Below are 12,331 nucleotides of genomic sequence, written 5' to 3' on the forward strand. Positions count from 1 at the left end.
GAAGTGGATTAGTGAATAAAGCAGTCGGCCATTCAGCCTTTTGAGCCTGTATGGCCTTTAAATCAGATCACAACTGAGCCAATTGACTCCGATGAAAGAGCGAATGCATTTCTGTGGCACCCTTCACTATTTTAGCACATTCCAAAGTGCTTAATGACCAACAAAGTACTTATAAAATGTAGTCATTATCCTTCTGGAGGAAACTTGGCAGCTCATCACTGCACAGCAAGCCCCCACAGATGACCAATAATTTATTTGGTGATGATGTTGAGGGATAGTTCCTTGCTGTTCACTGAATTAATGCCATAGCAATTCTCTTGTCCAGATGTGAGAGGGCAGACAAGGACTTGGTCTTAATGTTTCTTTGAAGAATGATACGGTCAATAGTGGCCGCAGTCTCTCGGTACACTGCTAAGTAGGGTCAGCCTGGAATTTTGCCTTCAAGTCTCTGGATAAAATCTTGAGCCACAAGCTTCTGACTCAGCCAACTCTGTCAGTCACTGAAGCATGACAGACGATTGCATGTCTGGGCATCTTAATCTTATATCTACTAATACCTTAATTACTGCTAACTGTTAACTTCTAACTACTGTTAAAAATCTGTGTTGAAATTTTCAACTGACCTAGTCCCAGTAAAGAACTGGAGATTTCCATAATTTGCTGTGTGAAGATATTACATGCAGTGCACTACATGTGGGTACTGTCACCCAATGGTTTTATAACTGGAATAATGATCCTGAGTCACAAGTTCAAATCCCACCATAGCAACTGGGGAATTAAGCTAATAAAATAAAAATCTGGAATAGTGACAGTAAAAGCACTATAAAGCCTAGCTGCTTCACTTCTCCTTTAAGGAAGGGAATCTGTGTTTCTAACAGTCTGACCTGCACAAAAATGACAATGGGAACTCGATGTTGGGTTTGAACACAGAAAGAAAATATTTTCTTATTTAACAACAATTTCAAAACTTTTGAAAGCTTAAAATCTGGAGTGCAGATTTAAAGTGAAGCCATGATAAACTGCAGATACACTGATCATTATGAGGCATGGAGTCTCCAATCAATCTCATGTGCATTGGGTCGGAACACTTGCCTCAACTTCTTTAGAGACTTCAGGCTTCGTAGCGCCAGAGCAAGCTCCATTGCTCCTTCAGTCCCAATGTTATTTTCAGCCAAGCTGCAGGGAGAAAAGGAAATAGACATGAAAGTAAAACAGCATTTAGTACCAACAGGGCAGAACCAGACATGCATTAACATTCAAGCCAATATGGACCCCTTCCCTATATAGTCCTAACCTCTCTTTATGTCTGCAATCTCAACCCACCAAGATATCTGTGCTCCTCTAATTCTGGCCTTTTTAATCAGTTCACCGTCGGCAGCCATACTTGCAGCTATCCTGGTTTGACTTTCCTCCCTCCTTTAAGATGCTTCGTAAAGCCCATCTCTTTAACAAAGCCTTTGGTCACCTACCCTAACACTTCCACCCGTCGCTCAGCAACAACTTTGTGTTCAATGAAACTCCTATGAAGTGTTAACCAAGGCTGATGATGTCATGATGACTGAAATGGCGGGTTTATAAAGATTGGCTCTAAGGCAGGAGGGGGTGAGCAGGGGAAAAGGAAGTTCTGGCACATAATGATCTGCCAGCCAAAGGACTGGGAGAATACCAATTTATTGTGTTTACTGACACATTTCTAATTGCAGCTAATTGTAGAGTACTTCTTAAGATTACAGATTACCACCATATTGCTTGTCTTGATGAACTGGTCAGATTTTCTCAACAGAAACGTACTTCTTTCACCAGAGAAATTGTATACCTTTCTCTTTTATCCTTTAAAGAATGCTATTTTTGCCTCATGGTGACGAGTCAATAACAACACTTAGCATTCAAGACCTCGGTATAGGAAATATCATGTTTCTAACAGGTTGTTCTTCATTTTTAACATCAAAGTGGCACCAATCAGTTTAGACTCTGTTAACAAGAGAGTGAATTCCTCACCTTATCTCTCTGAGGTTTGGGCACAACACCAGGCCCTGTGCCAGGCTTAATCCACCATCAGCGCCAATGTCACAGGAATGAAGGCTGAACAGGAAGGCAGACAGATTAGATAATATACAATGCAAAGTTATTGGCCAGAAACATTAACTTTGATTCTCTCAACACAGCAGCTGCCTGGCCTGTGAAGCATTTCCAGCATTCAGTGTTTTTATTTCAAGTTTCCAATATCTGCAGGTGTTTAGCTATTCGATTGTTATTTATTCAGTTTAAACTGTCAACTTCAGCCAAGCCCAACTGTGGGTGGGAACCATACAGGTTTGGGTAGAATCCTGGATTAAGATACAGCACGTGGCTGGTCTGTAATTTCAATGCATAAAATTAGTTTTACACCAGGATTCAGATGTTGGGTTGCATTACAGTCTCCCCTTCACTCACACCGACTCCATTCCACTCTAATGCACTATTGGACTTCTCCTGGCTATAAAACCCAGGCTACAGATTGTGGTGAATCAGTGTAACTTGCAGAGTGAAAAATACCAACACACCTTGCTCACGCCAACTGATTATAGTCCCTTAACTAGAAACAGTCTGAATCTTAATAACCTGCACCAAGAACACTGATATTCTTAGTCACAGCAAACAGGCATACAGTGAATGCAATGCAACACTTACTTCAGAATCTTTAAACAAGGCATCTCTGGAAGGGCTTTGGCTAACTTCTTTGCAGTTTGATCACCGATCCTGTTCCTCGACAAGCTATATGTTTGTTTTTAAAAAAAATTGCAATCAATATTCAATAGCTATATAAAGGAAAAGTGTTATATCAGTATGGCAATGACAAGCAAGAGCACCTTGGCCAATATTTAAGCTAAATGCATTTAGCTTAGCTTCAAACCTAGGACAGTACTTTCCATTTCTTACATGATTTGATTTCAATAGGAGCAAAAAAGTTTTAAAATTTGAAGGATAAACATTAGGATTTGACTAATTTGCAGGGATAAGAGGCAATAACTTTCATTTTGACACCGTGTGAGAAACTTGATGGAAATGGTGCCTCTGAACTGGCACTGATTACAGTTCCTCTCAAACCAATGATCCAAGGTGGTGAGGAGGAATTAATGGATTTGTTTATCCAAAGCCTGGTTTGTAAAATCATGGGTACAATTCTCTGCCTTGTGCTCAGAAGGATCAGAGCCAGAATCTAGAATTTGAACTGCAAGAGCAGAAAGATCTTGGATTTCACTTTGTGTTCCCTCCCTGCCGCTGATTTAATGGCCAGGTGGGGTTTTGTATTGAGAGAACTGTCAAGGTCATTGAGCTTGTTCACCTTAGGACTTTTCTTGATTTCTCCCTTCTGCTGAGCTGGGGCTTTGATTTTCCTGAGCTTTTGTGCCGATTATTAATTATCCCTGGTGCCTTCAGTTGTCTATACTGGCATCAGGTAGATTCCCAATTGGAATTCTCTGGGCTGAAGTGTCTGGAGGAGGTTGCTCAGCCTGCCAGTGAGGGGATACAAGTCCTCACACCCACAACAAAGGAGAGGGAGATGGAAAATACCTCTGGTCCAGTGCAGGTGGGGCTTCTCTTTCCGAGGTAAGGTACACCAGTGGATTCCTTTCCCTGCTCCCCGAAACTCCCCACTCCCTCATTTGTCCTGCTGACCAGACATAGCACTGGACAACTCTGCAGATTCCTCTAACTACATTGTGCCGTGCCTTAGATTGAACATACATTGAAGAAAAGTACAGAATTGCCAAACTGATGCTCTCAATGCCCTTGGCAGCCTGGTGGCACAGCAATTAGTGCTGCTGCTCACAGCTTGGGGACCTGGATGCGATCCTGAGCTGTCCGTGTGGAGTTTGCACGTTCTCCCTTTGACCACATGGGTTTCCCCTGGGTGCTCTGAATTCATCCCACATCCCAATGACATGCAAGTTCATTAATTGCCGGCCAGTAAATTAATCCTCCCCTAGGTAAATGGCAAAAGAACCAAAGGAGAGATGAAGTTTGAGGCTAAAGGGGAACAAGGATTGATGGCACTGCTCCTGCTGGGGCCAACATGGGCTGAATGGCCTCTGACTACTCACCAGGGTGGCACCAACTCCTCTCTACAGGCTCTGATACACCCACTTGGAGAGGAGGCTGCCTCCTGGCCTAGATGTTGAGTCATGGCTCCTGCTCTTTGGATATCAGGAGCTGAAGGTTGGGGGTGTCTGTAGACAGCTGTGGCCCGAATTGTGGGTGCACCTTCTCACTCTGAGGATGCAGTGGGCTGGGCATAACCCGAGGATGCAGTGGGCTGGGCAGCCTCCTTTCAAAAACATCGCGGACCAATAGCTACTGTTAGCAACCGTCAGACAAACGGACTGGACCCACAGCCACTCTGTCCCAGTCCTCTGCGCTCATGCTATACACAAGGTCCTCTGCCCTCTGGATGGCACTTTTTAATGCTTTAGACTGCTTCATGGGTGGAGATGGCTTTCTGAAGTAGCCCTCCTTCTCAGAATTGTTCAGTCTATTTAAATTTAATATCAACCCAATTTCACTGTCTCTTCATTAACATCCTTCCTACATCTGCCCGAGTCTGCACCTGGTGCAAGGAATATTTAGGCAGAGGAGAACCGAATGCCTCCTGCAACTGACCCCTCAGCTGAGACCGGCAGCCATTTGGAATGTCGCAGATGACAACCCAAACCCTTTCCAAAAGTAAAGCTCAGGAGAAGGCAACGTGATACCGACACTCACTCTTCAAGGCAAGCGGAGTGTATTGGTTCATACCGTGACCAATCAATGTGACAATGCACTGCACTTACTGAACCCCTTCCATTGATGGGCACAGCCTGAGGGCTTCTGCCAGTCTCTCTCCACCGATCGCTGTGATGTTGTTTTGCGTCAGGCTATTGGGAGAGACACAAAAGGTTACAATCATTGCACCATACCGAATGTAAAGCTCCCTTGATTAATACGCTTAATATACCTAGATGAGGCTTGCACTGCTTTCAGCGCAGAATATTAAAGGGTGATCTAATTGAGGCATTTGAGATGATTAAAGGATTTGATAGAAACTACTTCCTGTGATGAAGAATTCCATAGTACTGGAAAATTAGTGAAACTCACTGAGGACGATGTTGGGGGTGATGTCTGGAAAACTTAATTGAAGGTCAGAACGGGGCCCAGGGACCAATGACCTACTCCTGTCCCTAGGTTGCAAAACTAGTTGGACTGGGCTGCCCTACTTTGTACATGTGATTTAATGGTTAATGCACACATGGTTTGAACTGAACTGGTTTTAGCTGTGTCAGGGGTTTGTAAAGATATTATCCAGCTATCTCCAGGCTAAGCAAGAGTTTATTATGCAAATAAATAATTGTCACAACATTCAGATGTGCTTACAGTATACATCCTCTGTTGAGCTCTTCAAGTATAAGGCTGCAATCTAAACACTGAGCTAGGAGGCATAGGAGACTGCAGATGCTGGAACCTGGAGCAACAAACAATTTGGTGCAGGGTTTCAACCTGAAATGTCAACAATTCCTTTTTTCCCCACAGAAGCTGCTCGACACACTGAGCTCTTCCAGCAGATTGTGTGTTGCTAAACACTGAGCTATTTGTTTCAAACGGGATGATAAATAAAGCCTTTCTTTCTGGTGGCTTGAATGATATCTCTCGAAGTTCCTAACTCTTTGATTCAGGCAGCTGCAATTCCATGAATATCCTTGGAAAAGAACTCCTGGGAATAAATAACTGGATGTCCGACATTGAGAGGAACTAATCATCCAGTCTGATTTGATGGAATGCAGCTTGAGTCCTCATCTTAACCTTTACTTCCTCATCTTAACCTTTACTGAACACTTGGAACATTTATATCAGGTTAAGTCTGGACAAGATTTTGACACAGGCTGCAGTTGTTTAGATTCCTCATGAAAAAATGATGAAGTTAAATAATTTGATGTAAAAGATATCAAATTAATTTATGCATGTTTCAGATTGTACCAGGAAAACTTTCTAAAAAAAAGAATTCGTGCATCAAGGAGACAAATCCCATTTTTCTATTCTCCACAGTTCCATTTTCTCTCTCTTAAGGACACATTAACTAGTTGAAGAATTAAAGCTCTCCCCTCAAATATCTCTCCCCCATTCTGCAAACAACTGCAACACCAATACATCTTCCCTCTCCCCACACCTGTTAACATATACTGATGTGAATGATCAGGCGGGCAATGTGAATCCATGACCGTTGTGCAGACAGACACCTTCCATACAGCAGCAACAAACAATCTGCTGGAGAAACTCAGCAGGTCGAGCAGCATCTGTGGGGGAGCAGAGGGGTGGGGGTGGTGGGTGGGGAAGGAATTGTCAATGCTTTGTGTGGAAAACCCTGCATCAGGACTGTGACATGCTGCTAGACCCACTGAGTTCCTCCAGCAGACCGTCTGTTGCTCCAGATTCCAGCATCTGCATCTCCTGTGTCTCCAGCCCCTGAACTGTTCTGCTTTGAATAGAGTGCAGCTATTTACTGAACGTAAAAGGAGCTGGAGTGAGGACACAAGTCACTTATATGGAGATTGACAATGATCAGTCAAGATCCCTCGGCTGTTCAAGAGGGCTTCTGCCACAACGACTGCAAACTGCGCTGGTATCCAGACATCCAGTGTTGGGGCAGGCACCTTTCAATCCATCACAAGGCCACATTCTCTGGCTGAATCTCTGTACATAAGAATACAAGTGAAAAGGAGCAGGTGTAGACCACTCGGTCCCTCGGATTTGCCCCAGCACTCAAAATGATCATGGCTGGTCTGCCCCAGGCCTCATTTCCGCCAAAGGCGTCTTTATCCAGTTTCCCATTCAACTGGCTATTCAATTCTAACAGCGTCCTGGTGAGAATCTGTCCAGTTGCATGTTCCAGTCAGCTATCAGATGGATAGTTGGAGGTATTAAGGGATATAGAGTTAGGTTACTGATCTCTCACAGAGTGGTAGTACAGGCTCGAGGGGGTAAAGATTCTGCCTCTGTTTAACCCCATAAGGCTCCCCAAAATACACCTACTGTATTATAGCCATGAAAACAAGGCTGAAGGACTTGGAAGTGTAAACTGGCCTGGACTTTCCTGTATATAAGTGCTGTCTTCTGATGGGGAGCCCAGGTCGCAGAAGCCAGTAGCCCTCCCTCAAGAGGCCAAGTGGACTCCACTCTTCATCTGAGCTTGGACAGTGCACGTGGAGAACATCACAGCTCACTGCAATTCTGCCCGACTTAACACCCACACAAAATAACAGAAGCAGAGGCACTGCTGGCTTTCCCCTCCTGAGGACACGATGGGGTGCAGAGGCTAATCATGGAGTGACAAGGGAGGCTATTAAACTCAACACTGACTAATAATGAAACTAGGATCATCCTTCTCTCAGAGGCTTGTCCCCACACACTGTGTGCTGCCTGGACCAACTGAGCGATGAGGCAAGAGCTGGTAGAAATAAATGAAGGATCAGAACACAGCCACTTACTTCAGTATCGTCAAACTCTTCATAAGGGGCAGTACGTCAGCAATCTTCATTGCTCCCACATCCTCCATATAGTTGTCACTCAAACTGGATGGGAACAGACAATGCATTTACAGACAGCTCACCACTTTCACAAACCAAGGCTCAGCCCAGTCACAGTGCAAAATCGAGATGATAAAGTGTGTGGTTCACTTCTGCTATGACTTGGTTTTTGATGACATGGTATGCATTTGATGCTAGTGAGATTATATTCATACCAGACTGGCTGGATTCACTTCATTACGTTGACAGTGCGCACTGCGATATTAGTAACAAACCATTAATCCAATTATGTGGAAAGTCTTTGTTTATTGACACTTTGGGAGAACCAGTGTTTATGAAAGAACTGGTACGTGCTCGTCAACTACACATCAAAGTCGCTGGATTTCAAACTGAACAGACTTATTGCAATGCCCTAGACAGCATGCTTTATAACTAATGATGTACAACTGAAATGTAGACATTGTTGTAATGTAGGATAGGTGGCAACCAATTGGAGCAAAGTAAGATCCCACAGGCTGAGTGATAAATATTGACCAGGACCCTGGGAGGTGGGGGGGTGTGGGAATTCCCTTGCCCTTCTTCAACACAATGCAGTGAAATCTTTCACATTCACCCACTGCAGTGAAATCTTTCACATTCACCCATAGCAGTGCATCATACCTGCAGCACTGTACTGGAGTTTCCGCCTGGATTTTACCCTTACTCTGTGGCACAAGATACAGTTATAGGCAAATATATGCTCAAAGCTAATTAAATAAGACTGTGCATCATTGGCTAGGCACAAGGTAGTTTTGTACTCACTTGATTTCTACCATCATAGTGCTGTATTTCAGTCCATTTGCCAGCTCCACTGCCCCTTTGCAACCAATGAAGTTAGACTTCAGACTAAGAGAAGGAAAGTGGAAGATTTTAATGCTTACAAAATACTTGAAGATACAAACAAGACATTGAAAAGGTTTGAATTTCTCAATAGTAGCTCTCCTTTAACTTTCCTTTATAATCTCAATGCAGAAGTACATAAACTGCCGTCAGTTGGCCTAACTGTAGAGAGGGACAATTTTCTAAAACAAAATTAGGGACGGCAACCTGTGTTTGTTTTTGCATTATCTGTATATGGTGGCTCCTCCCCTTTGCTTTGTAATTTCTCTTCCTTCATTATCTTTCGATCTCGCTGACTCAAACTGATGTTGGCGAATAGCTTGCTTCAGGACCCCTGGGCATACTGCCTCTCATGGATATAATGGGACACCAGAGATCACAAACAGCAGGAAGATAACTGTCCTGTTGGTTGGATCCTTTCATCTATATTTTCTTTTCACCACCTCAAGGTAATTATGTGTGGTATGATCTGTCTGGATGGCATGCAAACAAAAGCTTTTCACGGTATCCCGGTACATGTTACAATAATAAACCAATATGCTATTGGTATGCAACGAGGCCATACCATGTACTGCATTCCATCAATGCCTAAATAAGCTCACCCAGCTTATAATAATGCCACGTGTATCATTACTGAAAGTGTCAGTGGGCGACGACGCAGGGGCCTCTGGTTTTGCAAAACCAGGACTGCCTCTACCAGAGAGCTGTTGAAGCTACTGACCATCCCTATCCACAGCCAATGTGTCACTTCTGTCACCTGCTGGACTTTCCCACTGCAATAAATCAAAGAAGCCTTTCAGATCCCTTTCTAATACCCTGAAAATGGGGCGATTTGTCTTTTGCCTCAGACCACATCCCCATGCAATAAATACCTGAGGCCTTCCTCCGGTACACCTGCTGACTGCGGAGGTGTTCAGCATCGCTGCTTCTGTGAGGATCACAGTACTGGAGACTCACAAAAGTAAAGGATATATGACCAGGGAACGGTTTTGGTGGTGCTACCTGACATTGGGCCACCAGAAACTCCCTGCTCTTGAGTGGATAGCACGGTGGGATCTCCTACAGCTACCTGAGAGGGCAGGTTAGGCCTTGGTTGAACATCTCTCTGAAGACAGCACCTCTGAGAGCACAACACTTCCTCAGCACTAATGTACCCTGACCACTTAAGTTCCAGCCTGGATTGAGGGTGTTGCCTGGGATGGAGTGTTTCACTTAGGAGGAGAGACAGGCTAGATTAGGTTTGTTTTCCCTGGAGCGGGGAAGGCTGAAGCGGACCTGACAGAGAGAAGGGGGAAGAGGCTTAGAGGGGATCTGAGGGAGAATTTTCTTGCCCAGCCAGAAGATGGTTGTAACCTGGGACGCACTGCCTGAGGGAGTGGCAGAATCAGGTACTTCCACAACATTTAAAAAACATCCAAATGAACACTTGAATCACCAGGGTATGGAAGGCTACCGATCAAGTGCTGGTTAATGGGATTAGTCTCAATGGATTCCTAATGGTCAGCAGAGATATGGTAGGACAAAGGACCTGTTTTTGTGTTGTATGATTTTATGCCTCTATTACATGCTCAAGGCATGGAGTGGGACTTGAACCCATGATCTTCTGATTCAGCACTGTGTGCGTTACTAGAGTAGAAATGGAACACCAGCTGTCAGGGACACTGCGCAGTCAGTCTCTTGTGCTTAGCTGACACTAATATTGCAACTCACCAAAACGGGGGAGAGACTTAATCCCTATTTTAAGGGGAAAAATGTGCTGCAGATGGAATTTCACCAGACATCCATGAACCCTGGAAGTTAGAGGCTCAGCACACAAATTTGGAGTAGGAGGAGGAGTAGGCCATTCGGCCCCTCAAACTGCTACGCCATTCAATATGATCATGGTTGACCTCAACACATTCCATCTATCCTTGGTAACCTTTCATCCTTTGCTAAAAAAAATCTACTTGCACTGTGTGGGAATGCATTGGTAATAAGAGATCATAAAGTTAAGAATAAAGAGACAGATTAGGAACACACCTCTGTAGGCAAAAGGACATTACATTCCCCCTCAGAGACTGTGGTGGGCACATTTTCCAACATAACTTTAAAACCAAATGGATAAATTGTTCAAAGGTTACATTTAACAGGGCTTAGGGGAGGGACTGAGTGATCACCTCCTGTAAAACTCTTTATGAGATGGTTCTCCACACTGCCCATTTATAACTTGAGCTTCATGGTTTGCCCACCTGTCATTAAACCAACAACATTGGCAATTTCTGAAACGATCAGTTCACCAGCAGTGCATTGCGTGTGTTACGGAGGCACAGCTGCAATGAATGGAGATGGGTCACCATGGAACCAGTCAAAAGTTTGTCTCTTTGTTCAGTATGTCGGGAATTTAGCTACCAGTCAGTTTGGGCACGTGTGTGTTTCCTGTCCAGTTACTTGCATCGTGTGAAGTCTGTCCCGTAATTTTCTCCCCAGCTGGCCTTTGTTCAGATTTGAACACAATCCTGAGGGAACTCACTTTAATCTTTTCAAATATGTCATTCTTGGTATCCCTTCGGCCAACAGCTGTGTTCCGCTGTCTTTGAGCGGTAAGGAGTCCAAACTGCACAGAAATAAAGAGAATAGGTATGCATTAAGATTTCTTTTGCTTTTTTATTACATTTTAATTCAGTTGCCCCATTTTAATTAAGGATCAGACAGCATTGATCAATCAACGGATCAAAGAGGTTTTATTGAAGCGTTGTTTTGGTGTTTTCAACATCACAGACAAATCTGTCTAATCATCCAAGTGGATTTTGCAAATGTTATCCAGCATTACATACATTTCTCTGCAGTGTCAAATGCACAGGTGAATGTCATATCATTAAGTTCAACAGGGAGTTTGTAATTTAAAAGAAAAGATAAGAGATGAAAAATAACACACACAAAATGCTGGAGGAGCTCAGCAGGTCAGGCAGCATCTGTGCAGAGAGAGAAACAGGGCTAATGTTTCAAGCCAATGCTCTTTCACCAGGATTGTTTGATGCATTTCCGACACGTTCAGGATTAAGGAGATTTGCCTGCTCTGCTGTGACATCCTGCCAGCCCCTGTCAACAAAGGAGTGGTCACATCCTGCTCTCTTATAATCACTGTGGTGATTAAGGCAAGAGCACGAAACTGGAATGAGGTGGATGGAAGTGGAGCTCGGAGGAGGACAATCAGAGATGAAGCAATGAGGAGGTAGTGAGAAAACTACAGGCTGATACGTGAAAAATAATGGAGTCATGAGAGACTGTAGATGCTGTAAACTGGAGCCAAGAAACAAACTGCTGGAGGAACTGAGCAGGTCCAGCAGCTTCTGAAGCAGGGGGTGGGGGGAGGAACCGTCGACATTTCAGATGGAGACCCTGCATCAGGACTGGAAGTGAAAGACAATGCTGGACAAATGAAACATGGGAGTGACACACAGTCGCCTCACCCACACTTGGGCAAGAGAGAGTGGATTCCGTAGGTAAGTTCAGTTCAAAATAATGATTACAGTGTAATTGTGGAAAGACTAATGTCAACAGAGATCAGTGCAACCAGCCTATAGCCTTCAGGCACATTCATCCATTGCTCCTTGACCACCTATATTACACACTGTACATGGAGATGATCATCACTGCTCCTGTTTCTCTGATCACAGCTGCTTCTGCTGATTCTGCAGTTACCATTTTCACCTTCACTTTCACAACGCTTCTTTACTGGGACCATTGCCACTCCTCTCTCACCTTATCCTCTTTGCAGTAAAAAAAAACATAAAGCATGCGAGGTAGGAGTAGGACTTGGCCACAAAGCCACTCTAGTCATTCATTAAGATTGTGGTTTTTCTGACTGAGGCCTCAGTTTCGTTCTTCTGCCTCGATCATTGACCCCACTCTGGACCAGACACCCTCGCTGCCAC

The 12,331-nt window shown here is 44.1% G+C and overlaps 1 protein-coding gene across 1 annotated transcript in view; it reads right to left on the minus strand.

Annotated features, from left to right (window-relative positions):
• nlrc5 (NLR family, CARD domain containing 5) overlaps window positions 1–12,331 on the minus strand; it is a 201,130-nt gene that overhangs the window by 65,786 nt on the left and 123,013 nt on the right. Inside the window, exons 43-49 of the mRNA XM_052027934.1 lie at window positions 10,927–11,010; window positions 8,340–8,423; window positions 7,500–7,583; window positions 4,812–4,895; window positions 2,671–2,754; window positions 1,999–2,082; window positions 1,093–1,176 (exon numbers count right to left, since the gene is read on the minus strand). Coding sequence (XP_051883894.1) covers window positions 1,093–1,176; window positions 1,999–2,082; window positions 2,671–2,754; window positions 4,812–4,895; window positions 7,500–7,583; window positions 8,340–8,423; window positions 10,927–11,010 — 588 coding nt within the window. The remainder of the gene's footprint in view (window positions 1–1,092; window positions 1,177–1,998; window positions 2,083–2,670; window positions 2,755–4,811; window positions 4,896–7,499; window positions 7,584–8,339; window positions 8,424–10,926; window positions 11,011–12,331) is intronic.

This window comes from Pristis pectinata, chromosome 13 (assembly GCF_009764475.1).
Source record: "Pristis pectinata isolate sPriPec2 chromosome 13, sPriPec2.1.pri, whole genome shotgun sequence".
Lineage (NCBI taxonomy): Eukaryota > Metazoa > Chordata > Chondrichthyes > Rhinopristiformes > Pristidae > Pristis > Pristis pectinata.